Raw genomic sequence first — 18,112 nt, forward strand, 5'->3', positions numbered from 1 at the left:
GTTCTCTTTGAAGTTCAGTTAATAACTTTAATAGCTTAATTGTGTATAAGTGGAATTACTTCAGCATATTCACCGTACCACTAGCTACCCTTCACACCTACAGTTCTGTGACCTGAAAGGGATTTTTGGGGCTTTTTTTGTTTGTCTGGGGTTTTTTTATGTCGGGTGCGACACAGCTATTTATAACAACATTACTTCCCCTGGTGGAGAAGCCTAGGTCAGTAAATCTGGAGCCGGCGTTACCATCCTATAGGAAGTGTATTACAGTGTGGAGAGCCGCCCGTCACGTGCGGCAGGAGGGAGATGTGCGGCACAAGGTGTCAGAGGCCGCGTGTGCCGGTGTGCACGGCACGGCACAGCCCCGCACAGCCTGGCCCGGCACGGCACGGCACAGCCCCGCACAGCCGAGCCTAGCCCGGCACGGCACAGCCCCGCACAGCCGAGCCTGGCCCGGCACGGCACGGCACAGCCCCGCACAGCAGAGCCTGGCCCGGCACGGCACGGCACAGCCCCGCACAGCCGAGCCCGGCACGGCACGGCACAGCCCCGCACAGCCGAGCCTGGCCCGGCACGGCACAGCCCAGCCCAGGGGCCGGGGCGGGCTGGCGGAGGCCGCGCTCTCCTGCCCAGCCGAGCGGAGCCGGGAGGGCGCGGAGCGGGGGCGGCTGCGGGCACGGCGCTCCCACGGCCGCCCCCGCGGCGGCGGCAGCCCCCGGAGGCAGGGGAGCGGCAGGAGCCGTCCCGGGTGGCAGGTACGCGGGAGCCTTTAGCAGCGGGGAGAGGGGCGGGGGTGCACCCTCGGGCCCCAGGCTTCGCCTTTGGGGTGCCACGGTGAAGGGACGCCGAGCCCCGGCCTGGCCGCGGGTGGCGATGCGGATGCGGGCGGCTCCCGCGTCGGCCCCTGTGCCATCGCAAGGCTGCGGCAGCCCGCGGTGCTGGGAGCCGCCTGCAGCGGCTGGCAAGGGGAGGGCGGCTGAGGGAAGGGAAGGGCCCGGCCCGGCCCGCAGTGATCGCTCCGGCTGTGACCGCCCCGGCTGTGACCGCCCCGGCTGCCGAGACCCCGGGCCGGGATGTGCGGGAGCACGGGGCTGCGCCTGTGGGAACGGCGCCTCGAGCCCACCGTGGGGGCCAGAAGTGCGTTTGTTGATGTTTGGTTTTTTGTTTGGTTTCTTTTTTTTTGCTGTTGCTGTTTTTGTTTTTTAATCCACTCATATTGACTATTTTTGGTTTTGTTTTTAATCTGCTGATATTGACTATGCACTGATACTGACTATTGCAGTGGCAGAGTAGGGCTTAATTTTAGAAATGCTGGATCAGCTGTGAGAAAGGTGAGTGGAAACCACAGCAGACTTTACTCTATCCTGCAGGACAATGGAAGTTTGATAAAACAGGAGCTGAACTTTTTCGGCCTCTGTATGGGCCTGTTCTTAGTGTTACACTGCTGACTCAAAACATTTCTTGCATTCCCTGACAACTGGGGAAATTGAAGGTCTCGAATCATGTCTGAAACAGAATGCTATTCTTCTGTGTGCAGGGGCTGCTGGAGGAGACTGGATGTGTCTGGACATTTGTAAAAATCAATCTTGATGATGATTTTTTTGTTTGAGTTATATACAAAACTATACTTACTGGAATCAAAAATAAACTATCTAATAAGGCACACCTTTATTCACAGCCTAGGCTGTCTTCTCTGTTCTTAATGTCATCTGAAAAAAATTCCTGGCTAGTTCTTTAGTATTTTATAAAGCATTTACAAAATGTTCGGGAGACTTTATAAAGCATTTACAAAATGTTGAATTAAGTAACACATCAAAATGTAAACATGCTGAATACTATGCAAAGTAATGTCTCAAAACATGTTTATTAGGTTCTCATCTAATCTTTTCCCCTCATACTGAGCTCAAATGTGAGCCTCTGGCTAGTCATGATGCAATTACCTCTTGGTCTTTTTGTTTGGTTCATCATCGCTGGTGGTTTGCATTGGGTCTTTTATGGCAAAAGAGAAAGACATAATCCTGCCAAATGACAAGTTAATGCTCTCAGGTAATTTATCTGAATTGCAATTTGTCATGCTCCATTTCCAAGAGTAAACCATGCTAATAGTAATGTATAAGAAAATCACTGCCTCTCTTGAAAATTCCATTTCTTTCAGGGACTGGACATAGGTTTAGGTGTGGGGGAAAATACTAGCTACAGCAGTAGATAATTTTTCCAGAAGAGTGAATGGTCATGAGAGGCTTTTGGTGCTCCTCTTGAGTCAGGATGTCGTGCACGTATGCTGTTGTTGTCAAGTGAGAGAGGAAGAAGTTTTCAGGAAGTGATCCTGTAAGTCCAAATAGACAGAAATTCCACTATTAAATAAGTGTCCTAGCAGCCTAGCTGCAAATTTAAGAACTTGGCCATATTTTTCTTGGAGTTCTGCAGAATGTGTGCAATAATATGTGAAAGGTCTGAAATTCAGTGTAAAGTGTAAGTGCCTTTCACAGAAGATAAACACCTCTGGAGTCCCGGTTGTTAGTGCAGATGGATCTGCTGCTACTATATTGATGCTTGCAGGTTTTTCAACGGACAAGGACTGCTTTTCTTTTCAGAAATGGAAAATCCTGAAGTGGCTGTGAGCAGCTGCAGTGCACATGATGATGAAAACCTTTGCAGCTACAAACGACACTCATCAGTATCACAGGAGGGGCTTTTGGAAGACCAGCTTAGAAGGAAGCTAAAATTTTTCTTCATGAACCCATGTGAGAAATTTTGGGCCCGGGGCAGAAAGCCTTGGAAACTTGGGATTCAGTTACTCAAAATAGTAATGGTTACAGTTCAGGTGAGTACCTATGGAAGCAGGGATTCAGCTTATGGGAAGTCAAATGAATGCAGGAGACATGCTATTCATGGTGTGGTGCAGAGACAGGGAAAGGATAGATTGCAAAATTATCTTATTTGCATATATGTAGCAAAGATCTCTGGACTGAAAAAAATAGCCTTCCAGTACAGATGAAAGGAGCTATGTTTAAGGGCTCAACTTGACCTGTTACTTTACTTTTTTTTTTCCTCTGCCATTTTTTTTCCCCCAAAGGATGGCATCCCTACACATCTGTTACCCCAATACCTGCTTCACTGTTGTGTTTGAGAGAAGTCATTTCTGTTTTGATATCACAGTGATAAGAACTGAAATTGGTGGCTTTTTTACTTTTTTTGGTTTGCTTATAACTTGAATATGGCATACAAATTCTTGCATTGAAAAAAACCTCAGAAATTTTCCTCACTCTTCCTCTCACCCAGCCTTGCACCACAGATTTCATATAGCACATTTATATACTGCTCAAAACACAGTTGTTTGCCTCAATGTTCTGTGGTTAAGGCAGAAGAAACTTTTCACAAAACCTTTCTAAGGCCTCAGATGATCCTTTAGAGTTGCCCACATGTGATTTCCCTTTATGGTCATGCCAGTGCTATGGCAATACATGTATAGAAAAGAATGTTTTCTTTCCCTTTGCATGAATGATGGCACAAACTGCAGTAAAAGTTCTGCTGTGCATCTGGCAGCATGTTTGTGTCCCTTACGGTTTTGTTTTTAAATATGTCATCGTTCTCTGATTGTCATCTCTCACATTTTGCAACTAAAAGTAAAATTTGATGATGGAAGAACCCAAATAAGAAAGAAACTACTGCTGATTTAGTATTTTCAGAGAAAATCTGCCTGTAGGTAATTCAGTCTGTGCAGTGTTGGTTTGCTGGTGTATTTCTGTGTGCTGAGCCTGCTGAGCTTGCCTTCAGAGCATTTCAGTATCTCTGTAACTGAGTTACCCTTATCAAAACCTGCATATCCAGTTTGCACCATGGCCATAAATCTGTAGACTACTGATTCAGACTTATCTCTGATGAGTTTCTTCACAATACACTTGACACCATATTTGAAACAATAGTCAAGAGAATTGTGAGCTCCCAGTAACAATACATCATGTACTTCTAAAAACCTTTTCCAGTCTGGATAATAGCTAACAGAGTTTTATGCTCACTTTTCATGAACGCTTGCAATATATTTTTTTTTTACTAGCTTCAGGTGTTATCCTGTTACAAGCGCAGCTTTTTTTCCACTGAAACTTGATTGGGAGATGTTTGTTTTCCTGAGTTGTCCTCAATTCCCCTTTTGTGCACTGGAGTTAGGACTTCAAAGTGGGGTCTTGTTAGTTCTAGTCCTACCTTTTTGGCTGAGGAACAATGATATTCCCCCAGGGCAAGTCAATTGACGCCAGGCCGAACTAACAAAGCATGTGTAACAGTATATAGGGAGCTCGAACCTGAGATGGTATCATTTTCTTTGTAAAAATTCAAGTCCTTGGCCAAGATGCTGTAAACATGTTAAAGGCACATTGTGAAACCCACTGTTTCCTTAAAGTCAAACTTTCATTTGACCAGCTGTGGAATGGAGCAGCCTGCATGTAATTGCCATGTCTGCCAGTGAGGCAGAAGACTGACTGTTCGTAGAACAGGGCTCATATCTTAATCCAGAAGCCAACTTTGTCTTTGAACAGGAAATATAAATGTCTTTTTCAGCTGGTGGTTTTTGGACTGAGCAATCAAATGGTGGTTGCCTTCAAAGAAGAGAACACTATTGCATTCAAACATCTGTTCTTGAAAGGATATATGGACAGAATGGATGATACCTATGCTGTATACACACAAACAGATGTCTATGACCAGATATTCTTTGCAATAAACCAGGTAGGAATTGTTGCTGCAATATGTACAATATATATGATCTTTGCCTGGGTGTCTTTTTTTGAATTGAACATGTGTGTCAATTGCTTAAGACTAAAACATCAGCTCATTTAGGTTTTCTGTCATTGCTAGAGCACTGCAGTGTGGTAACATCCTTGAAGCTAATGAGTGTACTGGTTCTACACTAAAAGCACTCCTTGGATCTGAGCCAGAATTCTTTGCAAATAACAAATTAGGCTTTCCAGTAAGGATTGTAAGGAGAGAAACATAATAAGCAAAAAGGTATTTAGATCCAAATCCTGTACTTAGTGTTTTTGTCAAGTACCTTAAGATATTTGAGGACCCATCTGTTGTGTGGTTTAGGTTTCACAGTTCTTTAGGTGAGTTCTACATAAAAGAGATGCATTATAACCAATCCAAACACTTCTGGCTTGCTTTGTTTTGTTGTTTTGGTTTGGTTTTTTCTCAGAGACTAACAGTTTTATTGCTATTTAAGTTTCTTGTTTGTTTTGAACTTTAGTACCTCCAGCTACCCAACATCTCTGTTGGAAATCATGCTTATGAGAAGAGGGGAGCAGAAGAGACACCTCTGGCTGTTTGTCAGCAGTTCTACAAGCGAGGAATCATCTGTCCTGGAAATGACACCTTTGATATAGACCCAGAGATTGTGACTGGTGATGAACCTAATCTATTTTATCAGTTCTTTGGGAGGATGAGACCTACATTTTTGATACAGTCTTAAAAAAAGCTTTACAGTACTGTATAGTCTTATCACATAATCTGTATTGAACTTACTACCAGCCAAAACTGGTTAGAAAAGTTCTGTGTAACTAACCTCTAGCCCTCACCTCCAATGTCTAATGCCACAAAGAAGCACCAGTGACCATCTAATACAAGTGTTTGGGGCTAATTTTCAGGAGCGATCCCTGTGAATTCATGATGAGTAACTTGGCTGGTGTTTAAGGAAGCCAGTGTATTTGTCAGTTGGCTTCTCAGATGACTCCTCACTCAAGTGTGCTATCTTGTCTGGTGTAGCCAACCACTCATAACAGCCTCGGGAGTGGGACAGGCAGATTATGGTTAAAGAACCTGATAACCCATGACATATTGTTGTGAGTCCTTATCCATTCCAGACTGCTTGTACATTGAGCCAACGACTTCACTAGACAACACAACAATGGGAAAGCACAATTTGAATTTCACTCTGGATTTCCCCAGGTGAGGAGGAATGAGCACCTCCTGTGTTGGGGTATTGGTGCATTCTCCCTGTGCAGGGCTGACCTGAAGCTCTGTTGCAGGCTGGTGGCAGTGCAGCTCATGTTCAATCTGAAGGCAATCAACCTCCAGACCGTTCGTCACCACGAGCTCCCCGACTGTTACGATTTCACTCTGCGGGTATGTGGAAGCCTGCCAAGTATCTTTCTGTTCAAAACCAGAAAATGACTTGCTGGTTTACTGCACATGGTCAGCACAGCCATTTTCTGAAGAGTGTTGAGTACCACTGGGTCAGTGGTGCCTGGATTACTCTGTTATGGCTTAGTGTACCCTGTAGTATACCCTGTGAATAACCAGCAGTTGTCACTGTGGGGGGTTAAGCTTTGAGTGCTCCTGATGTGGTCCTGAAGTACTTGCTTGGCTTACAGCCACTTGTGCTCTAATCCATATGAAGTATAATGGAAGAGTAAATCTCTTCTCTTTAGAGATACTACTAGGAAAGGTTGTTTTCAGATCATAGAGGAATGAGAATGTAGTTTAAAAAAAATCACCTAGTAACTAGTTGATCAAACAATTTGTGGCAAATCCATGGTTCAGCAGATTTGTCTTTCATTTTGACAGCATTTATTTGAAGATACTTGAATTAGTTTAAGCTTAGAAAAGTTTTGTAACTTCTTCCCTAGGAGAATTATTCTGCATCATTATGCAGGCTTAACAATATAGTGGGCTACACATGCAACTGCATAACTTTATAAAGACATGCATCTTTTTTTCATTTGTTGTTGTTTTTAATACAGATTGTGTTTGATAATAAAGCACACAGTGGAAGAATTAAAATAAGTCTAGACAATGATATAGCGATCAGGGAATGTAAAGACTGGCATGTTTCCGGATCAAGTAAGTGACATAAATGTGTTCAAATTTTCATGCTGAAATTTTGTCCACTAGCAAAATGTTTGTTAACCTTTTTCTTTATGAAAAGGTGAGGCACCATTGACATACAATCTCTAGTATGTGCACTCTAAATCTGATTTTCACAGAAATTGTTGTTCTTCAACCTCTAATCTGAAAACCTGGGACTCCAACCACACCATTACTTTCTGTAGCAGTTCTCAAGGCTTGTGCCATTGATAATGTCAAACAAAAATTTTTCCATGTCTCACTGTACATCCTTCTCTCTTTCACTACTGAACTTATGCTGCTCATTTCTTAAAGCAGAGCTGTGAAACGTTCTAGCACCAGGCAACAGGACACATGATAGTGGTGGAAAGTTGAAGCTGATTTACTCTTATTTCAGGACTTAGCCCCAGGAAAGATAAGGAAGCATTGTTGGTAAAGCTTGCTGGAGTGGAATGGCTAGAAACACTTATTGTTGCTTAAATGCTATTTCCTGTGTATTTGGCTATAATGGAAGTGCACAGGATAGTTAAATTTCTTATAAGTCACTCACAAGAGTGAGCCACCTTAGTTGGCAGATATTTGTCCTGGTCAAAACATAATCTTTTTTCATTAGCAAAAATAATCTCTTTGATAGTCAGAGGCTTTCCAGGACTTTTAGATTCCACTATGCTACAGGATGAACCAGGTCCTTCTTTCTACTTTGCCACTTTCTCTGTTGCTATGCCTGTGTTGGGGAATGAAGGACTGGTAGCGGAAAAGGATAAACGGTGTTTTTGTAAAGATCCAGGCTGAAATAAATTTCTGGGGGCCGGAGGAAGCGCACCGCGGAGCTCGGCCCCGCTGGCCCGGGTTCGCGGCTGCCGTGCCAGCGGCGCCCAGCGGGCGGCTGCCGGGGCCGAGCCCCGCGGTCCGCGCTGGGTGCCCGCCGGCGCCTCAAACGCGAAGCCGGCTCCCGGAGCCCCTCTGGGACCTTCCGAAACCCAGGGAAGGTGGACACTGATGGCTGCAGCTGCACAATCACAACTTACTGCTGTTCTGCACTACGAGGCAGAACCAACTGAAATGGCAGCAGTGTAACAGGGAAGTACTGGGTGGGCTTTATCTGAGCAGTGCAGTTTGTGAGTCAGCTAGAATTTCAGGAGCCCATTTTGTAGAATTGGTGCATGTTCTTGCAAATTTAGCATTTCCTTGTTTGATTCTTTTTTTTTTTTTTCCTCAAACCACCATCCTTTTAGCATTAAAAATCTAGTCTTTCTACTGTGTCACCTATTTTCAGCTGTATGGTAGGTATAAAAACAAGCAAACAAATATTTGTTTAACATAAGATGAGCAAGAATGTGAATTTTAGTAACATAAGAGATGGAGAACTCATGTCTAACTCAATGCTGATCTTGACTAGCTGACCAACAGTACAAGTTATCTGCACTGCCCTAGGACAGAAAATCTGATTATCAAATACTGACCTGAAGGAGAAGATACATATAATAATGTTCCTAGGATTTAAAAAAAATGTATTTCTGAACATCTCTATGATTCCAAAGGCCATTCCAGTCCCTGTAAAATGATTAACTCTCACCTATAATCCTGCAGGGCTGTAAGAAGCACTCACACTTTGGTATATTTTTGATGTGGTATCAACCCTCCTAAATTTATTGAAGTGGTATCTGTAGTGCAGATGCACTTGTGTCTCTCATAAAATATGTCAGATCAGGTTTTGTGGGAAAAAAATACTCTATTTTTTCTTAATTCGGTTGTATAAATATAGTCAACATCTATCTCAAAACTTGATTTTTACTTCAATGATGATCAACAAGAATAAAGGCACTATAAACATGTACATTTTTGTTCTTGCAGTACAGAAGAACACTCATTACATGATGATCTTTGATGCTTTTGTCATATTGACTTGTCTGGCTTCATTGATCCTTTGCACACGATCAGTGATTAAAGGAATTTGGCTCCAAAGGGTGGGTATAGCTCCTTCTTTGGAAAGCCTTGTCTTGTGTAAGACTGACTAACTGTTTTCTTTCCTCCTTTCCCCTAGGAATTTGTAAGCTTTTTCCTATATTATTATAAGAAAGAAGTATCTTTCAGCGATCAAATGGAATTTGTCAATGGATGGTACATCCTGATTATAGTTAGTGATGTCCTAACTATTGTTGGATCAACTCTAAAGATGGAGATACAAGCTAAGGTAGGCTTTTCACACTGTCAGATGGAAGCAAAACTGTTTCTGTCCAACATAGGTTTAAATCTCTCAGAGGACTTTAGGCTGGCTGTACTTGCTTCTGAGTGGCACGACATTTTAAAACTCTATCTTCTCCTCTAGAATTGCATGTTGTTTCTAGTAGCAAGATTTAAAAACTCTAAATATCACTTTATATCATAGTGCTGAATTATCTTTGCTCCCTGTGACTCTGAGGAATAAAATGTAGTTCATCTCTGAAAGTTTGACTGTTGACTTCCTGCCTTCCACACTTATATTTGTTCATTTGATGAATTTCTTCAAATCTAGAATTTAACTTTTGGAACTCTGTTTACAAGTGTTTAACAGAGTCTCTCTCCTTAAATATCACTTTGCTGCTTTCCCAGCTTCTGTTTTCCAGCATGTACCTAACAGCCAGCCACAGCAGGTTCTGGGCTTTCACTTTCTAACATAAAATTGATATGAACAAAACTCAAAATATGTAAAACATTATGTTTTACAGAATTAGGGAAAAAATTATTATAATATGCTATCCTGAAGCACTCTGATATTCAGATAATATTGTTCAAAAAATCTGTAGCAGACTTTGAAGTGTGACATTGCAACATAGTGAACTTTGGACACTAGTGATGAGAGGATGGGTCTGAAATCCATCTGCTGACAGCTTGAATATCACAAACACCCTGTACAAATTGCCCTGTCTCACCATAGGACCTATAAACTCACTGAAAGTAGAAAGAAGCTGTGAGGAAGCTGGCTAAGACAAGAGATAGCTCCATCCTGCTTTGGGAAAAGCAAAGAAGAGAACAAGATTGGAATAAGACCTTACATTTGGGATTCCTGTATCTTATATTATACATACATCTATTTATATAAGTAAGAGTATTTTACTAAAACTCCTCTCTACAGGTACATTTTGGTCCATTTTGCAACCTTGTGGACCATAATAACAAGATCCTGTTCCATGTTACTGTATGAAAGTGGTTGAATAACAAGTTCACATTAAAGTAGCCTAAATTTGTTTCTTGTCAAGCTCTAAATGAATTATGCAGATCGTAAAGATAAGCCAGTATCCATTGCCAATATCTATTATTTATGTTTTATTCTTAGGAGAATAGAAACAAAAATGAATGAAAACTTCTTTTCAAATAAGCTGTCACAATCTATGTCAGAGTAGAGCTGCAGTTCAGGAACAGAGTACATGCTAATTTGGATGAAAATGAGCTAGTATCTATAGGTGGAAAAAACAGCAAAGTGCCAATAGATATAAGTTCCAGAGAGAATTCATTAGAAGCTAATTAGTCTTCTCCTTGATAGCTTTATATAGCTCATAGTTCCCAACTACATAACAAGATCCTCCTAAGTATTTATCTGAGCAATGCTGATAAGTCATGCTAATTTTTACAAAGACCTTTTCCTAACTACTGGAAGAACTTTATTTGTTCTGTGTCATGTTTACACTGTCCATTGGGATGCAATGCAGAGATTCCTAAGATGCTCTGAGAAATCTGTCAGTGCAGGTTCCAGAAGCAGTTGCTGCAAGTCTGGAAGCAGCATAAAAATGTTTGTAGTGCCACTGCAGATCTTGGTGAGCTGGGTACAGAGGAGGTGCCTCTGCTTCTGCAGTGCACCTGCACTCTTGGCCTTGCAAATAAAGCTCATCTTGTTAGAATCTGTTTTACAAACAGCCATGTGTAAAGGCATGAGCAACTTATGAAATTAGTTCCACTTCAAAGTGCCCCTGCTCTTTTGTGGGACCTCTCTCTAATGTATATTGCCTCAAACTAATTTCTAATTGGGAGAGTTTAGCGAAGGAAAAATATTTCTAAACAAATCTTTGTAATAATGAGAGTCCCAATTTAGAATCTGGAAGTTGTTACAATAATTCATTTTTTCCTTTATTATTTTTTTGCTTCTTCTCTTGCTTTTTTTCAGAGTCTGACAAGTTATGATGTCTGCAGCATACTCTTAGGAATATCTACTATGCTTGTGTGGCTTGGAGTCATTCGCTACCTAGGTTTCTTTCAGAAGTATAATGTAAGGATCTCCTGGGATCTTCATATTGTTGGTATTTATTCTGTTTGTTGCTATAAGAGGACTGGAAGAAGTATCTGGTTGAATTCTAACTGTTTGCATTGCTTTGTGCAGCTTCTCATCCTAACACTGCGAGCAGCTTTACCCAATGTAATGAGGTTCTGCTGTTGTGCTGCTATGATCTACCTGGGCTATTGTTTCTGTGGATGGATTGTACTGGGACCATACCACGTAAAGGTAATGTTCTGACCATGGAAAAAGACAGCTTCAATAACAGAATGAGAGATTACTACTGTTGCTTTCTAGTTCTGCATGTCAAGGCTTCTCTTCATGTAAAAATAGTGCATCTTCAACGTGATGCTGCTCTGTTTGAGGAGTCTGACTTCCATGACTCAATCAGACTTTCCTCAAGTTATGAAAGCTCCAAGTCAGAAGTGGAAGCTGTTGTGACTCCCAATCACATGCTGATATTTTAAGAAATAATTTCCATTTTGCAGACACTGGTATCAGACTAAAACTTTGGAGACATTATGCTTATCCCTCTTAAAAGAGAAATTTGCTTATCTGAATTGAATGTGCATGTGTATAGGAGGTGACAAATTGTTCCTCAGATATTTTCCTGTTTGCACCTTCTCATCCCCTGGGTGTAGGAAGAGATCTGAGACAGCCAGCCATCTCAATGTATGTTCTTCATGTTATGTACAGTCTTTGTGTCCAAATAAAGCAGTGACATGTCTTCCCTCCTCTCTAGTTTCGCACTCTGAACATGGTTTCTGAATGCCTTTTTTCATTGATCAATGGAGATGACATGTTTGCCACCTTTGCAAAAATGCAGCAGAAAAGCTACTTGGTTTGGTTATTCAGTAGGATCTACCTCTACTCCTTCATCAGTCTGTTCATCTATATGGTGCTGAGTCTCTTCATTGCACTCATTACAGATACTTATGAAACAGTCAAGGTAAGTGCAGACTTAATTGGAATAACAGTGCGAGATTGATGCTATCAAAACTGTCATCTCCCTCAATATTTTAACTTACCGTGCATGCCAATCTAAAGAATAAATATAATTACTACTTTTGATGGTGCAAATTGATGACAGGAGGGTTTTTAATCCCTCTCTACTTTATTTTTCTTAAAAAGTCCGTCTGTTTTTCTGCTCCAGTGGAAGCTAAATATCTATTAAAAAGCAGTATTTTCACATTAGGTCCTAGGAATCTTCTAATTTCAGACTTGAGCAGTGTCTGAAAAGTGGTCTGGGGAGAATTTGGGTTATTGTAGGTTTTAGCCTTTTTAAAGGTTTAATTAAGTATCATTTTTTAGCACTACCAGCAAGATGGCTTTCCAGAGACAGAGCTTAAGAGATTTATATCACAGTGCAAAGACTCACCAAACTCTGGGAGGTACAGGTTAGAGGAAGAAAGATCTGCATCTCTCTTCTGTTGTTGTAATGGTATGTATCTATATTAAAATTATCTATTAAGGTAAAAAATGCCCAAAAAAATGCTAAAAAATGTCCCTGGTACAATGTTATGAAAAGTACTTAAATTTTAGGGAAGTTGTGTGTATGGGGGAAACCCACACAAAAATTCTAAACTATTTCTAATGGACAGAGCACTTCAGCAAAATATCTACAGCCAACAATTTTCTTAGAAGATGTGAGGGAACTTCCAAAGATTAAGAATTACTTAACATGTGAAAAATTATACAGAAAGTAAGATTATATATACAGTAACTTGGGAATCCCATATGTGTAATGTGTAAGCATTAACATTTCCTGTACTCACTACAACAGGCAGGACTTAGAGAACTCCTTCAGTGTTCTCTTATCCACTTTTTGATCACACCTTGTGCAGGTAACAGGCCTGAATCTCGGGGAGAAAATCAGCTTGTCAAGGTTTTAAGACAGTATACAGTTTAAGATACTACCACAGCGCTTGGAAAACATTGCCTAACTTTCATTATGGAGGGAAAATGCTTGTTATTTGAAGTTGTGTTTCTTCAGGAATACTGATTGCAGGATACGTGGTTTATATTTAACCTGGCTGGCAGCAAGTCTGATTCTTCCTTGCTAAAGAGCCTTTTGGTGGGGGAGCTGAAAAATTTTGCCGCTTGATTAAAAAGATCAAATGTGCAATTCTTTGGTATTGGGCTTCTCTGGTGAGCTGTGTTGTTATATGCCTGATAGAACATATCTATGAGAGGGAGGAGATGGGGATGTATTTTGGAGCAGGGCGATGACAGAGCCTGCTATGAGCCAGCCCCTGTTCTGACCAAGTGTCTTAGTGGAGATAAAAGTTTGGGACAAAGCAGAGCAGGGCATCTTGCTCTGGATAAAGGGCATGGACACATTAATATTTCCTTTCCTGCACACACCTCTCCGTTCAACCAGACAAGAAAGCCAGCATAAGATGGGTCAGGGTGGGGATTTAATAATTTCCCTGCTGTGCAGTGGGATCAGGCATCTGGGAGAGCAGTCTCATATTCAGAATATTTTTTGGTGGTTCATAGCAGTTGCTTGTCAATGGATGTTAAATTATTAGAAGTTCAGTTGCATTTTTAAGGCTCCTTGTACAGTGAAACTATTATTTTGATGCATGTACTCGACAACTTCCCTCTCCTCTCTTGTACAGGTTGTAGTGAATATATTTAATGGATTGTGGGAGTGTATCATGGAGGCTTTAAAGCAGCACACATTGCAAGAACTTGACAGTGGAGCTGGTGGAAAACCTTATCTCTGAAGACTTAATTTGCTTTTCTCAAAAACGAGTGTAAGCCTATGGCAGAAGTTTATGCTAAACTTACAGACCTTTTGTTTAGACATTACCTGCTTGTTCAGGGGGGTTGGGGATGGTTTTTAATAGTTTTATTCTATTTGATTCCTTAGTCAAATTGTGCTAGAATGCAAAGGGCATAAGAACCTGTCTCTGTGTTCAGAGACTTGGCTAGATCATAAGAGTAGAATGTAAATGTAGTAACTTTCAACTATAAGTAGAACTAGTGCTGGACAACTTCAGCTTTGAACACCAACCTAGCCCTCAGTACTGTAGGCATTATCTGTCTGTGGCTGACCTGTTACTGAAGGAATGAAAGCTCACTAAAGCCCTCAGCAATTTTTGTTTATTTGCACTCAAATTAAAAAAAAAATACTATGAAATTTGGTATAATTTGTTTCTGGAGTCATTACACTGAGTTGATACACAAACCACTCAAATATAGCTGAAAGCATAAAATAAATATTTCTTTAAACACAAGTACCACTGGATGTAAGTGGCAATCTATTCTCAGAGAAGCTGGGATATGCCAGGCTGAACTGAAGTTTCAGGGATGAGCTGAGTGGAGAAATGTTCTCATGTATCAAGCACTGGGCAGAGTCAGTTACAGTCTTCAGCTTAACAGTGTTTGGATCTTACATTTTTAAAGGAAAAGCCAGAAAAAAACCCTTTCAAAATACCTATTTTTTAAAAATCTGAAATCTTCCTCTGGTATATAAGTCTGTAAACCTGAAGTCTAAACTGAGTTAAAGACACAGGAGATACGTCTCTGAGAGTCTAATCTCCACTCTTTAGAAACTGAAGGTTTCCTAGCAACCTAATGACCTGCTACTATCAGTGGCTGGATGAAACATTAGCTCTTATAAAAGTTCAGTTTTGACAACTTAGTTTATATTCTTTGTTGATTGTGATACTATTTAATGGATGCCTTATTTTCTATAGTCTATTCACTCTGGGAGCAGAATAGAAAGCTAAAGGGAAGCATATTTTAGAGAACTTGCATTTGTGAGCAACATTGCTGTAGCTGTGTGTGACAATGTATAATGCTGTAGAGGACACGAAACATGTTCTGTCTGAATGCTTACACACTGTAAATGTGCTACAATAAACACTTACAGCTGCAGTAAGTATTGGGTGTGTCAGTATTCATCTTTAGAGTAAATATGTTGCCAGGTTAATATAGGAGCTTTGTTTTTTAATAATGCTATGCAATTTCTGGCATGAAACAGTGTGGAGTGTGTGAATTGGATTTCCTGTAGTCATGCTAGTTCCTGTGGACCCTGCTGAGGACCTGCTTCCAGCTGATGTTTAACAGCATTTCAGATTTTGCCATAGAAACAAATATTCAAGTGTTTAACCTTACACTAAAAACACTCCTCAAATTCAGCAAAGGCAAACCAAATACAAGGCATAGGCAGAACAGATTATTCACAGTATCTGAAAGTTTTGTGTACTGAGGTCCTTCTCTTTCAACACTCACCTAAGACTGAAGACTTTTGAAACTTTTCAAGAAGACACAAGGCAGTCTTGCCTCAAAAAGCAAATATTAAGTGATCATGTTTTCTCTTGACACAATTAACTCCTTATGGATCTTTGACAACACACAAGATATAATGTGCACATCACTATTGTGTACAGTAATTTATGTAAGAAACTCTGGCAAGGGTGGCAAGCACTTTAAGATCAATGAAATGCAGAAGGCAGACTTACATGGCTTTTTCTTACAGAGTTAAGAGAAAGCTAATAATTCACTTAAAATACAGGTATATTTTGTAAAGAGCTACAGAATACTTTGTTTGCCAATCCAGTTATAAGGCAATAAATGGTCTGATTTAATTTAGAAATGGGGTAGAACATGTGCTTTGTCACCATTAACTTATGAAATTGGCAGCAAGTTTCAACAAAATTTGACAGAGCTCCAAAATATCAAATTCTTACAGAGTTTTAGAATAGCAGCGAGAAAGCCGGTTAATAGAAGCCTGCACTATGAGCATAAGGCATGGAAATCTACAACAGATAACCAAAAGCAGGAAAATATATAGAGTATACGGAGTCTTTCTATTCCTAATACAAGTGGCGAAGTCTTCCACTGAAGATTGGTTTCTACTGCCTGAAGTGAAGCAGTGAAATCCCTGGTAGAGTCTTTAAGTGATGACATGTGCTTGTGCTACAGCTAAAAAGTCAATCAGTTGAGATGCAGAAATTATTTGGAAAACCATGATCCTTGTTACTTCTGCTGGATTCCACAACTTTTAATTTAGCATCGCTGGGAGTTATGTGGGTTTGGGGAGGAAAGAGTTGAAGAATTACAAGTTGCCTTCAGACAGTAATGGGCAGGGGCAGACTGTGAAGCCAGAGGGGAGGGCTATCTAAAAGAAGGAGAAGGATGTTTAAAGCAAAGGGTAGGATGGGGTGAGGGGAAAAAAAGGGACTGCTTATAAATTTAGCAGGGCAGCAATCATGTATTTCTGGCTATGGGTGCAGGCTGTTACACTGGGGAAGAACAGTACCCTGAAAGGTTACTGGCTTACAACTGCTCAAAATGTCCAGTTCTGACTGGGAAAATAAATGCTGTTTGTATTATATATCTCATACTTGCGTTCTGGTTTTTTTTTTTTTAAGAAAAAAGCTGACACTCAAACTCGTATTATTCACCTTTGTGCTACTGCTGGCAGTCTAAGTGCTTGGTTGTCCAGGTTTCTGACCTGTGTGATCCTTGGTGTTTAAGATCTTCATCTGCCTATTTTGCTTACCTAAGAAGCCAGTCAATGCTGTATTTTCGAGCCTGCTGGCTGCATTTGAGATGAGGTACAGCTCTGTCAGATCTGTGGCTGCTGCTGTTGTGTGTGTGGTGAGGCTCTTAAATCTTATCAACATATGATGTGCTGGTTATGGCCTTGCAGAGCCAAGATATGTGACAATGATCTTATTCTAAAAAAAACCCTTGTGACTTCAGAGTATCAGTGATCTCAGCATTAGCAATGCTGGTAGCACAAGCAAAGCTGCATCCTGGAGACATCGGTATCTTCATGCTGATACAATCAAGCAGGCACAGATAGAACAGTAAAATGCAGCTGGGGAGAACAAGAAAGCAGATAAAGAATCTGATAAACTCATGCTTAAATATCCCCTCCTAAGGGAAACAGAGCTTTCAGCCCTGACTGAGATGATGTGGAGGGTAAGAGATTTTCTTTGTTCTGATTCTCACTGGGCTCTGGAAAGTCACCTGAAAATACCAATAGTCAGTACTTCCTCATGAAAATAAGTCACAGAGTGCTGTATTGGGCAGCAGCTGTTTTCCTATCAAGGCTTATTTCAAAGCCAATGTTTTGCATATACAGTTAGGGAGAACTTCTTGTTTTCAGCAGAGCCCAGATCTTTTAACATAATGAAGTTACACTGAGAGGAAGAGGTGGCAGGCTTACTTGTTTCTAAGTACCAGTTTCCATGTTGGATTGAAGCACACTCTCAAGAGAAGGTAAACAGTGTGTATGCAAAAGAGTAAGAAATTAAATTCAGATGTGCTCATACCTATCCAGTATTAAAATGTGTAAAGGCATAATTTATCTGGCAGATGGGGGGACAGGAACGGAAACAAAAGTTGGAAAACACACAGACACTGCTGTAAAAAACAAAACCTGTGGCTGCACCTGTGAGGAGCATCTTCCTGCCTCAAGCAGTAACTAATGCCAGAGGAAGCCTTGAGAAAACTTTCATGCATGAGCTGACACAATGCCCTTGCAGCTAATGTTGAGAAACTGCATATGGATGTTTTTCTGGGCTTTTGTTCCTTCTTCTCCCTTACAGTGTGACACAACCAAATACAGCATCATCTGAGAGCATTATGTAAGAATCCTGTGCTGCCCATGCCCACTGTGTGGGCAGGTAGAGAAGCTCAGTTGCTGCAATGATGCCTCTTATGAGTCTACATTCTGTTTTGAACGTCCTAGTTTGGAGTAACTGCATTAAACCACATCCTCTGAGGAGCTAAATACCTCTTGACCTGCAAGAAAACCAACTCTGTAGTAGCTAATCTCACCTGCAGTCTTCCCTGCATGTTGTCGCCGTATCTACAACTACTAGCTGGCAGTACGGCAACCACTGTTATGACAGAATCAGCGATGATCCTGAGTTGGAAGGGACCCACCAGGATGATCCAGTCCAACCCTCAGCCCTGCACAGGACATCCCCAAGAGCCGCACCGTGTGCCGGAGAGCGGCGAGCCTTACTCTCGTGGGCAGAGCCCGCTCGGGGCAGGGGCAGGGGC

General features: G+C 41.2%; 1 protein-coding gene across 3 annotated transcripts in view; it reads left to right on the forward strand.

Annotated features, from left to right (window-relative positions):
• Nucleotides 1-14,963, forward strand: part of MCOLN3 (mucolipin TRP cation channel 3) — a 20,072-nt gene extending 5,109 nt beyond the window's left edge. For 2 of the 3 annotated variants that reach the window (XM_068199904.1, XM_068199906.1), the window contains exons 2-14: nucleotides 2,592-2,821; nucleotides 4,555-4,722; nucleotides 5,240-5,393; nucleotides 5,853-5,937; nucleotides 6,018-6,114; nucleotides 6,732-6,831; nucleotides 8,689-8,801; nucleotides 8,879-9,028; nucleotides 10,976-11,077; nucleotides 11,189-11,311; nucleotides 11,826-12,032; nucleotides 12,395-12,524; nucleotides 13,705-14,963. In XM_068199904.1, coding sequence (XP_068056005.1) covers nucleotides 2,594-2,821; nucleotides 4,555-4,722; nucleotides 5,240-5,393; nucleotides 5,853-5,937; nucleotides 6,018-6,114; nucleotides 6,732-6,831; nucleotides 8,689-8,801; nucleotides 8,879-9,028; nucleotides 10,976-11,077; nucleotides 11,189-11,311; nucleotides 11,826-12,032; nucleotides 12,395-12,524; nucleotides 13,705-13,724 — 1,677 coding nt within the window. In that variant the 5' untranslated portion in view covers nucleotides 2,592-2,593 and the 3' untranslated portion in view covers nucleotides 13,725-14,963. Of the gene's footprint in view, nucleotides 1-2,591; nucleotides 2,822-4,554; nucleotides 4,723-5,239; nucleotides 5,394-5,852; nucleotides 5,938-6,017; nucleotides 6,115-6,731; nucleotides 6,832-8,688; nucleotides 8,802-8,878; nucleotides 9,029-10,975; nucleotides 11,109-11,188; nucleotides 11,312-11,825; nucleotides 12,033-12,394; nucleotides 12,525-13,704 lie in introns of all 3 variants that reach the window. The other variant, XR_011002265.1, reaches the window with a different exon arrangement.
• Nucleotides 14,964-18,112: the final 3,149 nt, after the last annotated feature.

This window comes from Anomalospiza imberbis, chromosome 9 (assembly GCF_031753505.1).
Source record: "Anomalospiza imberbis isolate Cuckoo-Finch-1a 21T00152 chromosome 9, ASM3175350v1, whole genome shotgun sequence".
Lineage (NCBI taxonomy): Eukaryota > Metazoa > Chordata > Aves > Passeriformes > Viduidae > Anomalospiza > Anomalospiza imberbis.